The sequence below is a fragment of the Archocentrus centrarchus genome, chromosome 11 (assembly GCF_007364275.1).
Source record: "Archocentrus centrarchus isolate MPI-CPG fArcCen1 chromosome 11, fArcCen1, whole genome shotgun sequence".
NCBI lineage: Eukaryota > Metazoa > Chordata > Actinopteri > Cichliformes > Cichlidae > Archocentrus > Archocentrus centrarchus.
In genome coordinates this window covers 20,477,763-20,497,982 of record NC_044356.1, presented here as the reverse complement: position 1 = coordinate 20,497,982, position 20,220 = coordinate 20,477,763, and the positions used below count along the sequence as shown (strand labels likewise).

Here is a 20,220-nt window from a genome sequence, read left to right as displayed (position 1 = left end):
AGACTGTGGATAGACAGTAGATTCACTTCACAACACCCCGAAAATCAAAGTGGAAAAAAAAAAGAAAAAAATCGTGCAGCAGGCTTGTCCATTGTGCTGAAATTTCATTGCAGCAGCTCAAAGTGACTCAGTAGTTTGTATGGCAAACATGTGGTTGTAAGCATGCTTGGTAATGTCAGGGCATGCTCCTAATGAGACAACGGATGGTGTCCTGGGGGGTTCTCCTCCCAGATCTGGACCATTGAGCTCCTGGACAGTCTGAGGTGCAACTCAGTGGTGCCAGATGGCCCAAAAAATAATGTCTCAGAGGTGTTCCATTTGATTTAGAGCCAGTCAATGGTATCAATTTCCTCATCCTCCACTGCTTGCATGCTCTCACCACACCAGGCCGGGCACTGTCATGCACCAGGAAGAACTCAGGACCCAGTGCACCAGCATAGGGTCTGACAATGGATTTCATCCTGATACCTAATGGTAGTCAGAGTGCCGTTGCCTAGCCTATAGAGGTCTGTGCGTCCTTCCAGGGATATGCCTCCACAGACCATCACTGACCCACCACCAAACTGTTCGTGCTGAATAATGTTACAGGCAACATAATGTTCTCTACAACTTCTCCAGACCCTTTCATGTCACATGTGCTCAGAGTGAGCCTGCTCTCATCTGTGAAAAGCACAGGGCGCCAGTAGTGGACCTGCCAATTCTGGTCTCCACAGTGCTGGGTAGTGAGCACAGGGCCCACTAGACGACATCAGGCCCTCAGGCCACCCTTATAAAGTCGGTTTCTGATTGATTGGTCAGAGACATTCATGCCAGTGGCCTGCTGGAGGTCATTTTGTAGCTCTGGCAGTGCTCATCCTGTTCCTCCTTGCACAAAGGAGCAAATACCGGTCCTGCTGAGTTAAGGACCTTCTACGGCCCTGTCCAGCTCTCCTAGAGTAGCTGCCTGTCTCCTGGAATCTCCTCCATGATTTTGAGACGGTGCTGGGAGACACAGCAAACTTTCTGACAATGATGTGTTGTCCTGGAGGAGTTGGGTTACCTGTGCAACCTCTGTAGCATCCAGTTATGGCCTCATGCTACCAGTAGTGACACTGACTCTAGCGAAATGCAAAACTAATAAAAATGAAAATAAAAATAAAAACAGAAAAGATAAGGAGGGAAAATGTCAGTGGCCTCCACCTGTAAAACAATTTCTGTTTTGAGGGTTGTCTCATTGTTGCCCCTCTAGTGCACCTGTTGTTAATTTTAAACTGATCAACAACCCCCTCTGCTACTTAACTGTCCAGATCATAAGTTTAATTGACTTGATGCTTGATTTTTTTTTTTAAGCAGTGTATTTTATGTATGTCAAACTGTGTTATATTTCCATTTTTCATAGATTCAATTAATGGGAACAAATGTGTTTTTCTGACAGGCTGCTAGTAACAAAGAACCTAAAGATACAATTTAAAATTTGTGTCTTTGCTCTGAAAGTGGTGCAATGACTGGAGTGAAAATGCATTAAAAAAGCAGCCAACGTCCAAAGAAAAGTTTTGAAAGACAGGTGGTTTTAGACTTTTGCACGCTACTGAATATCTTTCAGGGATCACTCTAAATTGAGCACCACATCCACAACTAAACAGTATCTTAACATCGGCCAACAAAAAGACAAAAACCTGGAGTTATGTCACATAAAACCTATAATTTATTCATTTTCAGTAAAATCTTCACATAGTAAAACGCAGCTTTAGAAAACACGTGACTTCAGCTGTCTGAAGGTTGAGGGGAGATGAGGGGAGACGTATTGCTTTGTGGTTGACTCTCTTTTTTCCCCATTTAAAACAGATAAATAGCATACCAAACATAGGCATATATTTACACAACAATATTACAATAATACAAAGCCTTCAACATATCCTCTCTTGCATTGTGAATGTTGTGTTTTTTGTTTTTCTCATGCAAATAGGCTTTAAACATTGTTCTAAAAAACAACAACAAAAAAAAAGTAACTGTAGACACTCATAACAGTGGCCGATTAACACTAAATGCAATCTCTGGTTGGTTTCCTCCCCATTACAGCTTTTACGGGCTAACCAAAAAAAAAAAAAAAATCCCTCATTGGATCCTCTGCTGCCCTCAAGTGGCCACAGAATATGACAGCAAGTCATTTTTCTTTCCCTCAGCAGTTTCAAACCACAATCATCTTTTCTTCTCAGGTGTGCATGTCTACATTGTTGAAGCTCCCGACATGATACAGAAACAGAGACATTTTGTCACCTATGAAATACATAAATAAACAATATATTACAATAAATAACTTCTGCTCTTTGGACACAACGAGCAGAGGTGAGTGCGCATGTGCGCGTCATGTACAGGTTAATAGTAAAAATGACTACCACAAGGCCTTCACATGACACCTTGACCAGGCAAAGAATCACCAGCTTCCTTTCCCCCAAAAGGAATCTTTAGATTATAAAGAGAAGAAAAATAAAGAACAAATAAATTGAATTCATTCAGTGCAGTGCTCTGCAGTAAATGATGGCAAACTTTAGATAAATACAGATGAACACTCTTTTGCCAATTGCAGACTTTTAGCCAAATCTGGAAAATGTTACTTTTCATTCTCTAAAGCAGTACTTTTTTGGACTCAAGTATTTTACGTGGCTCAAATTCTCTTAAGATAAATACAAAGCAATGCAATACAGACTATTAGCCGTTATCTGCAAAGCATTCAGTGGCACCAAAAGAGTTAGAGCCTCCATTTCAAAGTGTTTTTACTGCACAGTGAGAAGCTGCTCATAACACAAAAAGTACATTTAAAGTGACTCTCTCACCTTGACATCCTTGAATTCTTTCTTGTAAAGAACCAACGATGCCTTTGGCACTAAAACAGTGTTAGGAATTTTAAGCTCATCTGCCGGGGGGAGGGCAGCCCTTTGCTTTGAAAAGCTTAGTGTTGAAATGATGATGGCGGACACTTGTGGCAACATTTCTACTGTATTGCACTTCATCCTAATGCCATGCCTTATTAGACTCAAAACTATGTAGCACATGTGGTTTCCTCTTACTCAGCTGAAATGTGTTACTGAAATAAGAGGCTAGCTATGAGCAGATATCAGGCAAGAACAAAATAATGAAAACACTAGTAAGGTTTCTTTGTAAGCTGAAGTGATAATCTGTTTAATAAGACAGCGGATTCTACATGGTATAAATATCAAATAAATGCTTTGCACGTCTTATGGCTTTGTCAGCAAGATGATGATAAAATTTGGAAACTAATTGGATTCAAAATAGATTTATTTAAGGGCCGCAATTAAAGGGATACGAATCTAAAGATGAACCAAAATTAAATATCACATCCATCCATGTTATTATCACAGAGGAAGTCTGTGTCCTAGTGTTTCCATTATTCCGTTTCACCCGTTGTTGGCTTTCACAGACAGTTTACATGAGGCCACTCCTACATGAAGTGATATTTTCAGTCAGCAAGAATTAATCGAAATCTCCCCTTAAACCACAGTTTTGTGGAATAAAGCTATTATTTGTGTCTTGTGTTGGAATACTTTGACTTTATCTGTCTAACACAATAAACACAGCAACAAAGAAAAACATAGCTCTGTGCTGGGGCTGTGTTTCAATAGAAGCCTGATACAATCACACACACACACACACACACACACACACACACACACACACACACACACACACACACACACACACACACACACACACACACACACACACACACAGATCTCAGTCATTATGAAGTCAAAAATCAGACTTTTCCTCATTCAAGGAAATTAAACTCTGTGACAAAAAGACACGGATTCCTAAACAAACCAAGAGCTCCACAGTACAATCTGAGCTGCAAGACTCAACATGACTTTTGGCACTGAAAAATGTGTAGGTCCATATTATACACAATGCAGTATTATCAGTAACTGTTCACACAAAAACACCAGAGAAGAGCGTCGGCCTGAAAGTCAAACAGGACTTGGACAGAAAAAAATAAATAGTCCGATGCTTCCTTGACATGCTCACAGAGACTGTACAGATCAAAGAGAAAGTCTCAGTGAGAAGAAGTTTTAAAAAATATTGGTGTGTAAAGTGTGCTGCCTTATTACTGCTGCTTATACAATAACAAAAAAACGGCACACCATCAACTAACTAACTATAGCATGTGAGGACGTATGTGTATTCTAATTCAAATATGTAGCATGTAGATGAAATAAGATTAGAACACCCACAGTAGAGATTCTGTCCACAGGTCCTGCACTCCTCTACAGATGTTTCTGAGTTTGGAACTGAAATGAAATGTAATGAGGAAGCTATCAAGTCCTTACTGACCCTCAGGGGGCGTGGCGAGACTGACGGGAAACTTTTGTTTTTTTTTTTTAATTCCACCTGCTGAACAGGCTCATAAATAACAAAAGACCGATCACAAGAACAAAACAATGACATACTCAGTCCAATAAGTACTGTACAAACTAATTACAGCCTCCTCTGCTCTCTGTCTCTGTTTGGCAAATCTCCATTTCGCTGCACAGATTCAGTTCATGTAGAAAGTTCACAGATCATGTAGAGAGTTCATAAATCCTTTCTCAGTATGTGTTTGGCTTTTACCAGAGCACACGTTGTTGTCCATTTGGCACCACTGCTGGTAGCGTGATTTTCTGCAGCGTACTTGCAGGCATGTGACATTGTGCTGTGCAGAGCGTCCTCTATGTCACACAGCAGCATTTCCACCGTTTCCATTGTGTCTTAGTGTGTGCGTCTGTTTAAGCGCGCGGCTCCAGTTTGTGTGAAAGTTCAAAAAGCGTCTGCTGATTGTCGATAATGTGCAGGTACTGAACGCTCGCCCTCACCTCCGCACTGTCGACCCCGATTACCTCGTTGCCTAAAAGACAAACATACAGACACACATCAGCGGATTCAAAACAATACGCACACACACTTACTACAAACAGTGTGTTATAGCCTTAGAAACACATAAAAGACTGTCTGGAAATGGTTGCTTAGAAACTGGAAGAGGAAACTGACTCAGGTATAGATGCAGTACACTAACTCAGCTGCAGATGGCGACAGATTCCTCTCAAGGATTTGAAAACAGTGTAAACACCTGAGTATAATACAATAGTATAGTCTAATATAATAGTATATATAACACTAACATTTTTTAGTTTGTTTAGCTGAATGTGCCATTTAAATATGGTTTAACAGCATTCTAAAGAGCCATAACCCTCTAAAATATGTGTGTGTGTGTGTGTGTGTGTGTGTGTGTGTGTGTGTGTGTGTGTGTGTGTGTGTGTGTGTATACACACATTGTTTTTATTTTTATTTTAGGTAACTAAAATGTTGACATCTAGTTTTAGTTTTTAGTTCAATTTTAGTTAACTTTAATAACCTTTGACCCTAAAGAGCTCTTATTAGCAGTAATTCAATTCAATCAAAGAATGAGAACACCCACCTGGTTGGTCACTTTGGCAGTGGCGAATCATTCTCACTGTGTCTGCGATCATATGCTGTTGGTTTAGGAGAAGACATGTTGCATTAGGGTGACACTGAACTGGACAAATCTCATGTGGTTGGTTGGATTGAAAGCATCAATGACCCCTTAAAAGTTTTTCTTTTGTCCATCACATCCATCTTTTTAAAGACCAAGTACATTCCAAAAGGCAAAAGTTTTACTTTTGCTGATGTTGGATTTAAGCCAAAGTCACCACTCAAGATGACACTCTGGAAATGCCGAGCATTTAACTTTCATCAGTCAACTAGACAACAAATAGTAGACAACACCTTCATAGTCACTTAATGGCTGCCTTTCTAAAGTCTGAACTACACTTTTTAACTCAGTAAGGCAGTAATATAATGAATTCACCACAAAGGCAGCTTGCCTCTGTTATAAAATACTGCAGAATACTCACAAAAACAAATACTATAGTGCACAACAGTGACTGCCCACTTTAAGGGCCTTGTTTCTGAAAGTGAATTTCCAAGATGTTTTCTCCATTAACGTTTCAGAAAATGCTTATAAGAGGAATTTTAAGCCTTTGAACCAAGCCAAGCAGCTACGAGGTGAATCATGATCATAAAAAGATTTACTTTGGATAAAAAAATTAAGGAAAATAGAAAAAAAAAGGCAAATTTAATGGCCTGTGTAATTAATTGCTTTTAACAGTGACAGAACTACTCATCCCATAATGCATCGCAAATCCCAGATTCCACAGCAAACAACTTTGAACTTTGTTGAATATGATCCTTTTTCATTACTGTAGTGATGTATAATAATAGCTTTGAATATATTGTATAGTTTGTGTTGTGTGAGTGTAGTGCGTGTTGTGTAAGTGTAGTAAAGCATAGCCTGGTTATCGATGTGGTACAGCCCTTCGTTCCTGACTGCAGTCACCATTATTCCAGTTTCTGAAGTTTCGCGCACACTAAGCAACCTGACGGTTGCAGGTTTAAGCATTCAAACATAACACGTTAACAGTGACCTCCACCAATCAGAGACTCGAGGTAAAGCAGTTCTTTTCTGTGACACTGATAATGAAACACTTTTTTGTTAAAAGAAGGTTGATATCGTACGGACTTGTGGTTTTTACAAGGGCACGCACCATGATTTCAAAATGGTGTAAGTCATAGTAAGGATGGTTACAACAACTCATAATCAAAATCCCTATGGAGAATATGAATGGGATTTTTACTTCCAAAACCTCACTATTGCACTCTGTAATCATCAAGATTCAAAATATCCAAATATCATGACCTTGTTATCATCTACACCGCCTGTCGTCAGTCTACAGCATAAAAGAAGAGAACCAGAAAGTAAAAAAAAAAATCCTGAAACGTCACATTGAAATGGTTTGAGGCACTGAAAGACATTAAAGAAAGGACTCAACTCACCAGCTTCTCAAAGTTGACCAAGTTGTCATGGAAGGTCTTATTTCCCTCATGGATAAAAGTGATATCTAAGAGCAGTAGACAGGCTTATTAAGGATTCATTCTGTGTGTGTGTGTGTGTGTGTGTATGTATGTGTGTGTGTGTGTGTGTGTGTGTGTGTGTGTGTGTGTGTGTGTAGGATTTAGTGAAGCTACCTTTTAAGAGAAGAGGCATGAAAGGGATCTTAGGAGGTTTCATCCTCTTGAAGGCTTCTCTATAGGCTTTGTGGTTCAGAGATGGATCCTGGAGAAAAAGATGGAGGAAAACAGAAAACAGGGTAAAGAAAAGAACTGGAAAAGGAGAAGGCATTTAAAGGAGTAACACATTTTATACTCTGCATGTTTCTCTATCTCTGTCCACCAAGTCTCACCGTGATGAGTTCCAGCTCTGAAAAGAGCTTCTTGAACTTCCCTGGACACTTCTGAAAAGGAAGGTGTTTGGTCAGGACTGGATTTGAAAATACACATCATAATGAACTCAGTGCAGCAACACACAAATGCACACACTTACTTCCCACGTTTGGTTGAGTCGACTGACAGCAGCTGTGTTAAGACCCATGATGATGGCAAATGCAGAGTTCAGATTTCTCTGAGCTTTACAGCTGTGTGCAGCACACGCAAAATGAGAAAAATGGTATTAAAAGGGCGAGAACACTTGACACTTGGAAAAAACACTCTCTCTTTGGTTTACACAACAGTGTCTATATGTGTGTGTTCTGTTCTTACTGAGCTGCGATCTTGATGAACTTCTTTAGCAGCTGTACTCTTTTGTTGAGCGATACACACATGAGCACCTCGGACATGACCCACTGCTGGACCTCGTTGCAGCGCTGCAGCAGAACTGAGAGCGCCGCTGTGTGGCCAGTGCCAGGAGCGCGGCTCAGAGTGTAGTACACCAGCTCCTGCTGCATGGGGAGAGAGGGAAGAGTGAGTGGAATATGTTCTCCCTCTAAAAATATGGCTACCTAACCATTATTTTCATTGAATAATCATTTAATCTCCAAAATGTCCACTCACTTGTTCCAGTCTAATCTTAATATTGTTTAATTTTTCTCAACCTAAAGTTTACATATATGATATAAAACAGAGACGAGAACACAGAGTCTGACCTGGGCATGGTATGATGATGATCATCAGGTAAAAATGCTCAAATGTACTCCAGTACTGAATGGGAAAGCACACCGAGATGGAGCCTGTGTCCCTTCATCTGTGCTATGTTTAAACCTTTTCACAAGAAATACACATCCTGAGAGCCACTCAGCTGCTAGCCAAGCTGTATCCATGATCCAGCATTTGCATCCCTAATCTTTATACTCCTGTCCTAAATATGAATTTATTTAAACCTCTGTGCACACACCACATGCATTTATCTATGTGAGTGGATACCTCGTGAATGGATTTGAAGAGACTCCAGTCCAGGTGTGTGAGAGCAGCTGCCACATCCCAGGTGTTGATGCCCAGGAGCCGAACTGGCCTCCTGCTTAGCTCAGCGCTGTCCGTTAAAGGGGGCTGCACATACAAATGCATAAATTAAGTTCAACTATTGCACAGAAATACAATGGATGCACAAATAAAGTCCATTCAGGGCCACTATAGTCAAGATGAGATTGTTATTTGCATCTGCAGCAGTTAATATGTGGCATTATGGCTCTGTTCTGGGACCTTCCCGGTCTTTGCTGCAGATACAGAGAAAGCAAAAAGCTGACTCAGCACAGCGGAGGACAGAGCAGACATCAGACTGATAAAAATCTGAAAACATGAGAGGAGGAGGTGGAGTGGAGGCAGGTTGCACAAAAGCTTGCCTGCGTCAGTCAACATTAAACTTAATTATTTACAAATCTGTGTTTCTCTAAACGATGAAAAAGATCTCACATTTAAGAAAATAAGGCTGGTAGTAGGGTCTGACTAATGCAGGATTTTTAAGACACATGCAGATATTTGGTGGTTAAAAAAATCCAATATTCCAGTATCTCCACGGTCTTTTTTTCCTTTTAGACAAACAAAATAGAGTTCCCTAACATTTGCTGTTGTGCGCTGGATGTTGTGCTCCAAGCACACTGGCAGGATGCAGAGTACCCTTTGGTGGACAAACTATGCAACATTAATATGATTGAAAAGTGTTTTTCCAATTTTCATTTATTGGCTGTTATAAATGTAGATACCAATAGATCAGTGAATAGCTAATATAGACTGGTAATATCATATTGCCAATAAATCGGTCAGGCTGTAGCTGGTTGGGGAATTCAGACACAGCTCTCACTCAAAAGAAAGAACTTTTTGTGTCCTTTCAAAAGTGTCCTGGTACAGCACTTTCCAGTCACCGTTTCTCCTGTCACTGTTGGCCAACCACGCAATAATTGTGGTTCACACCTTTTCTTTTCTTTCCTACTGAGTCAGAGTTAATAGCAATCACCAGGCCTGACCCTCTCCAGCTTGCTGATGCATGACTCATTCTCACACTGTGAAAATCTGTCTGTTGGAGAAGTGAAATATTCATTTTCATGCCTGATTTACCAAGACACAGAGGCTAAATAACCAGCTGTAGGACACTGTTTCTTGCTTTGCTTGCTACTGCAAGCTGCAACTGTAGCTCCTTTTAAAGATTGAATGTTACAGAATGACAGAGGCACAAATGGAGAATCCATACCAAGATTTCAGTAAGATCCCTGCGACAGGCCGCAAGCTTTCCTTGTGGGGTCAGAGACTCCGAGTACACGCAGTCACTGGGTTGTAACACCCTCCGCTCTTCAGAGACAAAAAGACAGAAGGAGAGAGGTGAAAAAGAGCCAAGAATCTAGATCTGTGATTCCCAGCTAGGAGGATTTGGACATCTAGCTTTGAGGAGCAGGTCAACAAAACACTGAATTATGTAGCTGAACATACAGAGAAATGCAACAGAAAACAGTTACTGATAAATACTTAAGATAAATTAATCCAGGTACAAATGGCCAAACCCAAACATTATGTATTCTACTATATTAAAATTATGTAAAAAAAAAAAATCATTTAGTTGCTAATCCTTTCACAAGATTTGAAAAATTGTGGGCTGTGTTGATGAGGGAGGGCTTCAGTTCATGTGAGTGGATTTAGTGGGGTTCTTCAGAGCTATTGCTTATATTAGTAAAATATGTTGACTGTGTATTGTGCTTGAATTGTGTTTCTGCTTTTACCTCCAGTGTGCGACACCACAGCGAGCACCATTTCCTCTTCTGCTCTGTCCATCTTCAGAGCCACAATCCGCAGAAGCTCATGTGCCTCCAGCGAGGGATGCGTGTGGACACTCAGGTAGGAGTCGGCACTCACATACACACAACAAATAACTGGAGGTAAAAAGAAAAAAAAAAACACGGAAAGAGTAAATGGCTAAATAAAAGGAAAAATACTGCAGTACTGCAGAATTACAATGAGGTGCATGCAGAAAGGAAACTTCAGTCCAAGTCAAAAATATATATATTTATATTTGCATGTGCAAATTATGTAATTATGCATAACTGTGTAGAGTTTGGGGTAGTGTGCTGTGTATGTCTGAGTTGGTCGCTCACCCTCTCTGGTCTCGGTTTGTGGACTGCGGAGCTGCAAACAGTTTTCCTTCAAACTCATATGCTGATACGTTTGTTTGCTCTGACAGAGGAAGCATGAGGACACATGAGGATTTGAAATGGTTTACGTAGTCTGTGCTGGATGTAATTAGGCACTGATAGCATCTATATTATCTGTATGAGCACCTATACTGCTTGAAGAAAATCTAAAAAGTTTGCTTCAGTGTGTTATTTATCAACCACAAAATACAGATCCTTCATTTGATCTACTTTGCTAGGGCTCTGAGTAAGTGCAGCGGCCAATATGAGATTATTCAGACAAATGTTTATTCCATTTTGTGGGTCTTTGATGCATATTCAGTGCACATCTAAAGTCTTAATTTATTATTATTATTATTTATACTTTTGAAACATGCGATTGAAAGAAGGGCAAATTTATAAATTATACCTTTTGGTTTGGAGGGCAGTCATCCACCGTGCTGCAAGAAAGAAACACACAAACCAGTGAAGAAGGATACAGGTAGTCAAAATATTTTAAAAAAGAAGCACTGTTATAGGCAGACAGGTTGTGCACACATCACACCATGACACTTACTGCCTGCGACGCAGAAGTTTCTGAAACTCCTTCAGGTCTTTCTCCAATGTGGGGAACTCATACAGATCTTCTAAAACACACCTGTACAGAGTCTGACAGAGACAGAAAATATTATTAAAATCCATGACCTCTTAACTCATGCTAAATACTTCTTAACTAATGGTAAAGGTCGTCTGACCCAGAAAAAGTAATGAACCTTACTACTGCAGGTGAGGCATAATAACCAGGCTCAGCTTTCAGTGTGAACAACATTTTATAAACACATGCATACAAAGACTGACCTTAATACAACACAACAACCAGGATCACTCTGCACTTTGTACTAAACAGCTGTGAGCTTGCCACCCAGCTGTACATCAGAACACAAACACACACCACATATTATTTTGACCACTGTTTTATTACTGCTACTACTGATAAATACTTATGTCGTAAAAAAAAAAAAATTACAGTTATGAATTACCATAACCAAAGTAATGTGTCAGATTTCCTTGATTCATTTAATCAAAAGTCCCATCCCAAAACAGCTTTATCTGCTATTCAAAATACATGCTGTCTAGTAAATGTTGAAGCCCATAGTCAAAATTTTACATGTATCTGCTGTTACTTTCTATTGATGTTGCTGCAATTTCAAAGTCAGGAGAAAAAGAAAATGCAAGTTTGGCTCAAAACCTCATTTCTGTGTCTGATAATGGTATCTCGGTCTTCATTATCTGCTGATATCAATACCAATTTGATATGTTTTTTCTCCTCTCTTAAACAACTCAGCTGTTAATAATATATTTGTCTAGATACACATCCAAGCTATAAAAAAAAAAAAAAAAAAAAAAAGCCAATTATGAAACCACCTAAAGGATATCAATCTGTTTTACTCAAATTTTAGTTGCACTTTATGCAATCGTTTTAGCTAATGTATCAGATTACACTAGACTACATGGGCAAAAGTATTTTGCCACACCTCTTGGTCTTTGAATTCAGGTGTAGTCAGTCCCATTGCCATAGTTACATAAAATCACCTAACCATGCAACAATGGGTCGTTCTAAAGAGCGCAGTAAATTTGAGTGTGGTACTATAATAGGATGCCATGGCTGCAACAAGTCAGTTTGTGAAACTTCTTTCCTCCTAGATAGTCCATGATCAGCTGTACAGTAAGTGGTATTAGGAACCACAACAACTCAGCCACAAACTGGCAGACCACATGAAATCACAGACTGGGGTCAGGGAGTGGTGAGGCGCATAGTATATATGCTCTGCTGACTCAGTAACTGCAGAGCTCCAAACCTCTTCTGGCATTAACATCAGCATAAAAACTGTGCGGCAGGAGCTTCCTGGCATGGTGACTCAGTACTTTTTGTCCACATAGTGCGTCTCCCCTGACCGTAGGCTGGTGTTTTTTTTTCGGCAATTATCAAACTGACACAAATACTGTCTATGTACTGGTTCATCCCTAAAGGCTTTGAATGATCATATAAAAACTTGTACTTAAACCTGCCATCTGACATGTCACAGAATTAGTGAGCAGAATGAAATGGCACTCAGAACTTTCAAGGATCCACACAAACACACACACACATCTCCAGACGCCTCCTTATCATTGCCATTGACCTGCTGTAGCCTCCAGTCCCTATTCCCCTCTCGTTCCTCTGTTACTAGGCAACTATCACCTGGGTTACGCACTCCATTTGAGATTATACCAATGCCAACCCTACCACTTTGGTTTCCATGGCAACCCAGCACCGAGCAATGGAGCCGTCAGGTTATGGAGGGACAAGTGATGGGCGAGTGTGTGTGCGCGTGTGTGTGCACATTTGATTGTGTTGTGTGTGTTTGTCTGTTTCCCTTTCGGTGTCAGAGACATCCCGAGTCGATGCAGTGAACCATGTGAAAATAACAGGAACAGACAGACAGACACAAGCAGCATTTGTGGTGGAAAATGTGACAGTTATGGAAGGTTATGTGACACTTAGGATTCTGTATGTGTGCGCTTTCAATCACTACCATGCCCCGTGCGGATACTTTGTTTCATACATAAAACAAGTGGAAAGATCTTTCAGATTTTAATGTGGTACTTAATGGAATAAAGAATAAACGACAATAACGGACATTGTTATTTTGTATTATTCCACGATAACATGCAAACACATCTTGTGATACATCCAGAAACACCTGTATTTTTGTTCCCTCGTTTTTTGGCAGAAGGATGAGATAAATCCATTACAGATTCCCTTGTGAGAGAAAGCTGGAACACCAGCACTTTTCATCACATGCAGTGCATAGAAAGCTCAAAGTAACAAACACACACTTAAAGCTCCTTGTTCTTTCTACAAAGCACTTGTTATCCAGTCATGCAGAACTTAAGGAAGGACAACTTCATTTAGAAGACAGAGAGACAAATGAAGATGAATGAGCCTTCTGATGTTCTTCAGCAATACTTTTAAGAGAAGACAACACAGTATCAAACTCAATATATCTTTAAAACTAGGAAATCAGAGGTGTTGAAGAAGGCCATACCTTCATGAAGCTCCTGACATGCTCCTCTTCCTTGAGGAAATCCTTATAAAGTCTGCTCCAGTGGGAAACAAGCTGCAGTACTTTACGTTTCCTGAAGAGGGCATCTTTGCCCTCCTCCTGGCCCCTGCAGCGTGCACTGCTATAGGTGACTGTGGTCAAGGAGCAACAAAGGAGAATATGGAGTCTGAAACTGTGTGTGTGTGTGTGTGTGTGTAAGATTATGTGTGTGCTTGTGTGGTTGAAGGCATGCGTGGTTTTGCTTGTAAGGATATTGTCCCAGCAGGGCCTGACAGAGGTCGTGAGTGGACATAAACACCAGATACGTTAACAGGAAGTCATCCAGCAACATTTCTGAAACACAGGAAAAAAAAACAAAAAAACAAAAAAACATTGTTAACTCCAAAATCATTATTGGCAAAGTGATCAAAGATATGTTTTCTCCTCATCCATAGGATTAAGATGTGGAAAGCCACAAGAAAGTCTTTTAGTTTCTTTCTTCTGTCCCTCAATTAACTTCTGATTTCCCCAGAGAAGCAGCATTATGAACTGTAAAAAGGCTACTCCACTACTTCACACTACTTGTTTTTTAAATATTTATATTCACTTTAAAACCTAATGTTAATTATAGCTACTTGAGATAAAAAAGAAATAGGCTGAGTAATAAATCTTCGAGCTTAACGTCCTATTTCTCTCTTTTATTTGCCCTTCGACTGTATGTAGGCTTAAAGCAATAATAATTACATGTTATATGAAAGATGTCCCTTCATAGTGAAGAATCCGAAGATAATTGTAACCCATCTCCACGGTTTCCAGCAGAGCATTTGAGAAAAGCAAAAGTTTGATAATACTGCTACTCTTCTGTTTCTGTCAGATGCATTAAACAATCACACTTCATTCTTTCCCCTCACCCTCCAGCCTATCACGGACATGGCTGTCCCTCCCTAAGCCCATTTCTGCCGGAGGTTTCTTCCTGTTAAATGGGAGTTTTTACTTCCCACCATCGCAAAGTGCTTGCTCATAAGGGGTGGTTTGATTGTTGGGGTTTTCTCCAGAATACTGTAGGGTCTTTATCTACAGTACAAAGCACCTCGAGATGACTATTATTGTGATTTGGTGCTATATAAATGAAGTGATTTGAATTATTCTGGAGTTCAAGAGGTTTAAAGTTGCTTTCTTTTGTCACTAACCACTCCCTCCAGTCCTGATCCACAGTCCTGATGAAGCAGCAAATGAAACTGCATTTTCCTGAATTTTAACCAATTTTTCTTAGTCAAGAGAATTTCTCATGTCTAACTAGGTTTTTAGGGTCTCTAAAGGAAATTTAAGCATATCTATGATGATGAGTTTTTCTTCTTCCTTGCTCATATTCCAAACAACTGAAAAAACTGCACAAGTTTATCAGAGTGGAACAAGCTAATGTGCAAGACAGATGCCAAGAGTGTGCCTCTGAGTGTGTGTGTGTGTGTGTGTCTCAGCAGGTGATCAATGGTTAAGAACCAAATATAAACAGCTCTCATGGCAGATGGGTAATGAGCCATTGTTGGTGCTGTGGGGAAGTTGCCCTGTGTGTGTGTGTGTGTGTGTGTGTGTGTGTGTGTGTGTGTGTGTGTGTGTGGTGTCAAACTCTTTCCCAGGGAAAATGTGTGACCCACATATGACTCTGTCAGGCAGAGAGCAAAGAAATCAATTATAGAAGACCGAGCATAGGCCGAGGCATTAATATTTAATCAACTATCTTCGCTTTAAAAATAAAAACACAACTCTCGAGAAATATTTTAAGCAGGTCTGACTGTGCTTATCACTTTTTCAGAACCCTGTTCACTCACAGTTCCTCTTCAGTTTGTTGATGTGGAGCCCTTTCTTGGAGCCCGTTTTTTATTTTCTTCCCGCTACTTCTCTCCTCCTACATTCACCCTCTCTCAGCTCTCTGTGATGCTAAATATCCATTTTCATCTTCAACATATGCCCTCTGCGTTTGCCCACTGGCACACACAAAGTCAAACACATGCACTCAGACGCCGCAACACACGTGCGCGTGCCCACACACACACACACAGACAGACAAACACACACACACACACACACACACACACACACACACAGGCTCAGCACCCTGATGAATAACTCATTGAGTTCTGACCTTGGGGACTTTATCTCTTGTGAGAAAGAAAGGAGGGGGAAAAAAAAAAAGAGGGAGAGAAACAGTGTGTGTGCTGAACTAATCGCACTAATCTGCTGCTGTTTTTGTTGCATGTGTGTTCTCTTTGTGTGTGCACGGTGCACAGTGAGGGGTGTTTGGGGTAATCGCTGCAGAAGCGTGTTTGAGCCTGTTCAACATGCTGCACAGTTAAGCCACCTAAATGATGCTCAGCCTTACCCAACACACACACACACACACTTATTCAGGAAATACTGACTATAAAGCAAAGGTAGACATATACACACACGCGCACGCGAGGAGAGGGCAATATCCAAATATGAAGATAAATTCTGCATTCCTACTTCCTCCTTTCCCTGTGCTCTCATAAAAAAAGCACACATTTTCTCATTTTCACTAAATAAATATCAGACAGAGCTCCTCCACAAAGACCATCTCAGTCCTCTCTCTCTCGTTCTCCCTCTCCCACATTTATCTCTCCGTCTTTCTTCATTTGCTTCCTGCAATTCAGTGAGATGGCTCCCTGTGGACTGTTGGGAACTGGTGGTGCTGAGGGGGCTGATGCATAAAGGCGCCTTGTCTTGAATCGATGCTAACAGACAAGTGTAGGGTTTTATAAAATGAATGTTGAGACCCAGACCTCCCTCTGTGATTAAAGTATTATTATAGTGGACTTGGGATCTGTGATGATTCTGAAATTTAATGAGAAGAAAGGAAGTCAAGACCTATTGATATTTAAGAATGACAATTTTTCACAAATTTTAGTGCTTTCAAAATTCAAGCATGCTAAATGGTTAATCGATTACACCGATGATTACAATGATTTCTTAAGCAAAACCTTGCTGTTGTAATGAACCTACTGCACCATCAAAGAACCCAGAAAGTAACTTGAAAAAAAGCATCTCCTGGTGAAAATGCAATGTGAACGCTGAAAGATTTGAGCTGCAGTGCGTAGAAATGCTTAAAATACCTGAAACTTAATTTGCTGAAAGAGCTTAGGCAGCTGCAAGAGAAAAAATTTGAAAAGTAAAACAGCTCAAATTATCAAAAAAGTGCCTAAATTGATCTTGATTTGCTGAAATTGCTGTTAAAAAAAATAGGGCAACAGCAAAACCTGGAGCTGAAGCACATCAAAATGAAGAACTGAAATAAATGCAGTACAAAGGAAACAGAGCTGAAACAAGCTCAGTTTGAATCCACAAATTAACAGCTGAATGTTATTAAACACCCCTCTGCCACAAACACAAACACACACACACACACACACACACACACACACGGGTGTGTACCTCTGTGTTTCTATGCTAAATGTAAATAAATTTGACTAAGGCTGGGAATCGAACCTATGACCTTCACATTACAAGATTAAAAATTAACTCAACATCCTCTACTGTCAGCGTGGGCCATGTAGTGTATATATCAATAACATTCAGAACTGGGTAAATGGCTGAGGGAGTAGAAAATACTGCTGACCTACCCACAAACAAGAGCTTGCCACACAAAAACTATAAGTCCCACTCACAAACTTTTCACACTGTACAAGGAGATGTTACTGAAGCAGGACATGTGTTTTTTTTTTTTTTTTTTACTCTATACCATTAAAATTGAGAGAGAAATGGCAGTTTAAAAAGTGCCTCAGTTTTGGTTTTGGTGCCAAAGAGAGGAGAAACATTAACATTTGAGTTGTGGAGGGTCCTCCTGACACTATAAGGCTCCTAGTTGAAATTCTGTAAATCTCTGGGTTTTGGAAAGGTAATTTTCTTAAAGAGCACAACCATAGGTACAATTTGAAGTATAAAATGTTTTGGTAGACCAAAAGTTGTTGGAGTAAAAAGAGCTAAAAGAGGAAGAAAAATCTGAAAAATAAAACAGCTCAAATTCTTCAGCGGGTGATGACATCACCACTCTAAAAACCTCCCATAGAAATGCATTGAAATTTCAGAGAAGTTCATAAAACAAACTGTCACTGTTTGCAAACCATAAAAGATATTAACAAACTGAGTAATAGCTGAATAAAGTAGACTTGAAGTAAATGTAAACTTGAGGTTTGTGTAAATGAGATATGACAGTTAATAGTCCACTGAAATTGTCTGTGGCAAAACTGCTAAAAGCACCCCCTGGTAATCATTTCACAAACCCATTAGAGCATTTAACCTTTTGAATGCTCCTCATATGTGTGGGCAGTGACATGGCTGAAAGAATGCACACACACACCTGGATGTGACACGAGGGCTGACTCATGCAGCCACACACAGGCTCAAACACATCAGGGAAGAGCATACCTCACAGGCCTGACTTCAGGGAAATGAAAAGACAGAGAGATCCGGGCTGGGTTGTGTTGTAACTTGTGCAGCAGGGAGATAGAGACTCCTTAGAAAGAGGTGTGGTGCCTCATTTTAAGATAAATATACAACACTAAAATTGTGTTATATTCACATTCTCCACCTTTACATTTATGCTGTTTCTTTTTTTTTTAATGGTGACACTGCCACATTGTGTAGATGGCTCTTTACAAAGATCTACCTCTGTGTACAACTCTGAGGACAACCAAACGTGTGTGTTTGTGTGCATATGTGTCTCCAAACTCACCGCTCTCCTTGTTCTCTGGTGCCCCTCTTTGGTCATCCAATCGCAGGTCACTTAGCAGATGCTCCAAAATCTTGAGCGGCGTTCCGGACACCACCACATACCTGTAAGACGAACAGTCTGAAGAATCATCCTCACTAGAGCAAGAGTACCAACTACGGCCACATCCATTCCTCCATCCTCCCACCCTGCCACCGTCCACATTCTCCTCAACATTGTCGTCATCGATGTAGCGAAAATGGGGAACATCAAATGCACACATCTCTGACTTGCTTCCATCATCATCATGACTGCTATCCCCCTCTTCATCATTGTCATCTTCATCACTATCTTCATCTAAGTCCTCCTCTGCCTCTGCAAGTGTGACTAGCTCAGAGGTCATCTTCATATCTAAACTGTTCCCAGTTCAGCCCTGTAAGGGTTGCACGCTCTGGGTGTAAACTGCACTGCTGTCTGCTCCTGTCAGCGGAGCGCTCCGGAGATTGAAACCCTTTCCCTGACAGCTCCTACTGTAGCTCTGACGGAGAACTGACTTCTACGGAAAATGCTGGAAATTGCTTACACACACACACACACACACACACACACACACACACACACACACACACACACACACACACACACACACACACACACACACACACACACCCACTTAACCTGCCTGTCACTGACACTCCCTGCATTGTGCCTTAGGTCACAGACTGTGTTATGTGTATTCAAGTCAAAGAAATCAACTTTGAAAAACTGCACTTGCAAAAATGCACACGTGTAATTGCACATACAGTTTAAGATCCTAAAACACACTGTGGAAGGAAGTAAACCAGTCTTATGTGATCTTTTTTTTCCCCCTTTCAGCTGAAAACAAAAAGCCATTCTCTCCTTCCTGCGCTCTGCCAGAAGCTAAAGCATACATTATCCTAGACACACACACACACACACACACACACTTACTTTTGACAGCACTACCAATATTTTGCTTGCATATGCAGTGTGTGGTTGCAGCTTGAGGTTCCAAAGCAAAAACTGAGAGGCAGGAGTCCTCCGTTTATGTTTTTGTTACCATTGTTAGTTTGGAGGGCCATAATTATGTAGGAGGAGAGACTAACCTCTTGTCGCAATCCTCCTCTCTGGACCCGCCCCCGGATGATGTTGGTGAGGGCCTGTCCGATGGCGATGTCACTGACGATGTCACTCTCTGCAACACCAATACATCCCGTCCTCTCTCCTTTAGACAAACCCTTCCTAATGCCTCCTAAAAGAGAAAATGTGAGACAAATAAAGCACAAAGTCAGGCAAGGACAAAACTGCTGGAAGGCGATTAAAGGAGTGGATACAGTCGAGGATTTCAGTCAAAGGCAACAAAATTAATATGGTGCATCCCATGTGACTATCTTACATGCTGCTTCTCCTTTTTCTACCCCATCTCTTGTTGATTTGGACACCCCTTGTCGTTTTTGCCAACTTCATTTATTTCCCATCTGATTTTACCATACATCTAGACAAATCAAAGACCTTCTATAACTTATAACTGTAAATAAATAAATAGAAAAAAATTGAAGCTACCGTTAAAACAAAAAGATACATTTAAAATAATGCACAGACAGATCATGATGAAATATTGTTTGTATCATGTCAAATAACACTCTGTAAAACTCTCAGATATTAACTTTATGTTGTTAATGTTTCTCCAACACAAAAGCAGACAAACTCGCACATCAGTTTTAATCCACACTTTCAGACACTGCTTGTGTTGACACCGTCAAAGGGAAGGATTGCATTTCCTCTGCCTTTAGGAAGATTTAAAGAATTAAATTACAATGAGGACAACGATGAATGTCAGCTTGAAATGATCTCCAGCTCCATAAATGAACAGCAACTTGATCCCTGACTCTGATACACACAAACATATACA

General features: G+C 40.4%; 1 protein-coding gene across 1 annotated transcript in view; it reads right to left on the bottom strand.

The window, feature by feature from the left end:
* Positions 1 to 1,666: 1,666 nt before the first annotated feature.
* rapgef5a (Rap guanine nucleotide exchange factor (GEF) 5a) overlaps positions 1,667 to 20,220 on the bottom strand; it is a 51,565-nt gene continuing 33,011 nt past the window's right edge. Inside the window, exons 10-26 of the mRNA XM_030741525.1 lie at positions 19,415 to 19,560; positions 18,312 to 18,412; positions 13,837 to 13,915; positions 13,565 to 13,709; positions 11,053 to 11,144; positions 10,906 to 10,936; positions 10,461 to 10,539; positions 10,089 to 10,238; positions 9,566 to 9,663; positions 8,305 to 8,427; positions 7,645 to 7,823; positions 7,430 to 7,520; positions 7,290 to 7,340; positions 7,075 to 7,162; positions 6,883 to 6,947; positions 5,447 to 5,501; positions 1,667 to 4,876 (exon numbers count right to left, since the gene is read on the bottom strand). Coding sequence (XP_030597385.1) covers positions 4,758 to 4,876; positions 5,447 to 5,501; positions 6,883 to 6,947; positions 7,075 to 7,162; positions 7,290 to 7,340; positions 7,430 to 7,520; positions 7,645 to 7,823; positions 8,305 to 8,427; positions 9,566 to 9,663; positions 10,089 to 10,238; positions 10,461 to 10,539; positions 10,906 to 10,936; positions 11,053 to 11,144; positions 13,565 to 13,709; positions 13,837 to 13,915; positions 18,312 to 18,412; positions 19,415 to 19,560 — 1,692 coding nt within the window. The 3' untranslated portion in view covers positions 1,667 to 4,757. The remainder of the gene's footprint in view (positions 4,877 to 5,446; positions 5,502 to 6,882; positions 6,948 to 7,074; positions 7,163 to 7,289; positions 7,341 to 7,429; positions 7,521 to 7,644; positions 7,824 to 8,304; positions 8,428 to 9,565; positions 9,664 to 10,088; positions 10,239 to 10,460; positions 10,540 to 10,905; positions 10,937 to 11,052; positions 11,145 to 13,564; positions 13,710 to 13,836; positions 13,916 to 18,311; positions 18,413 to 19,414; positions 19,561 to 20,220) is intronic.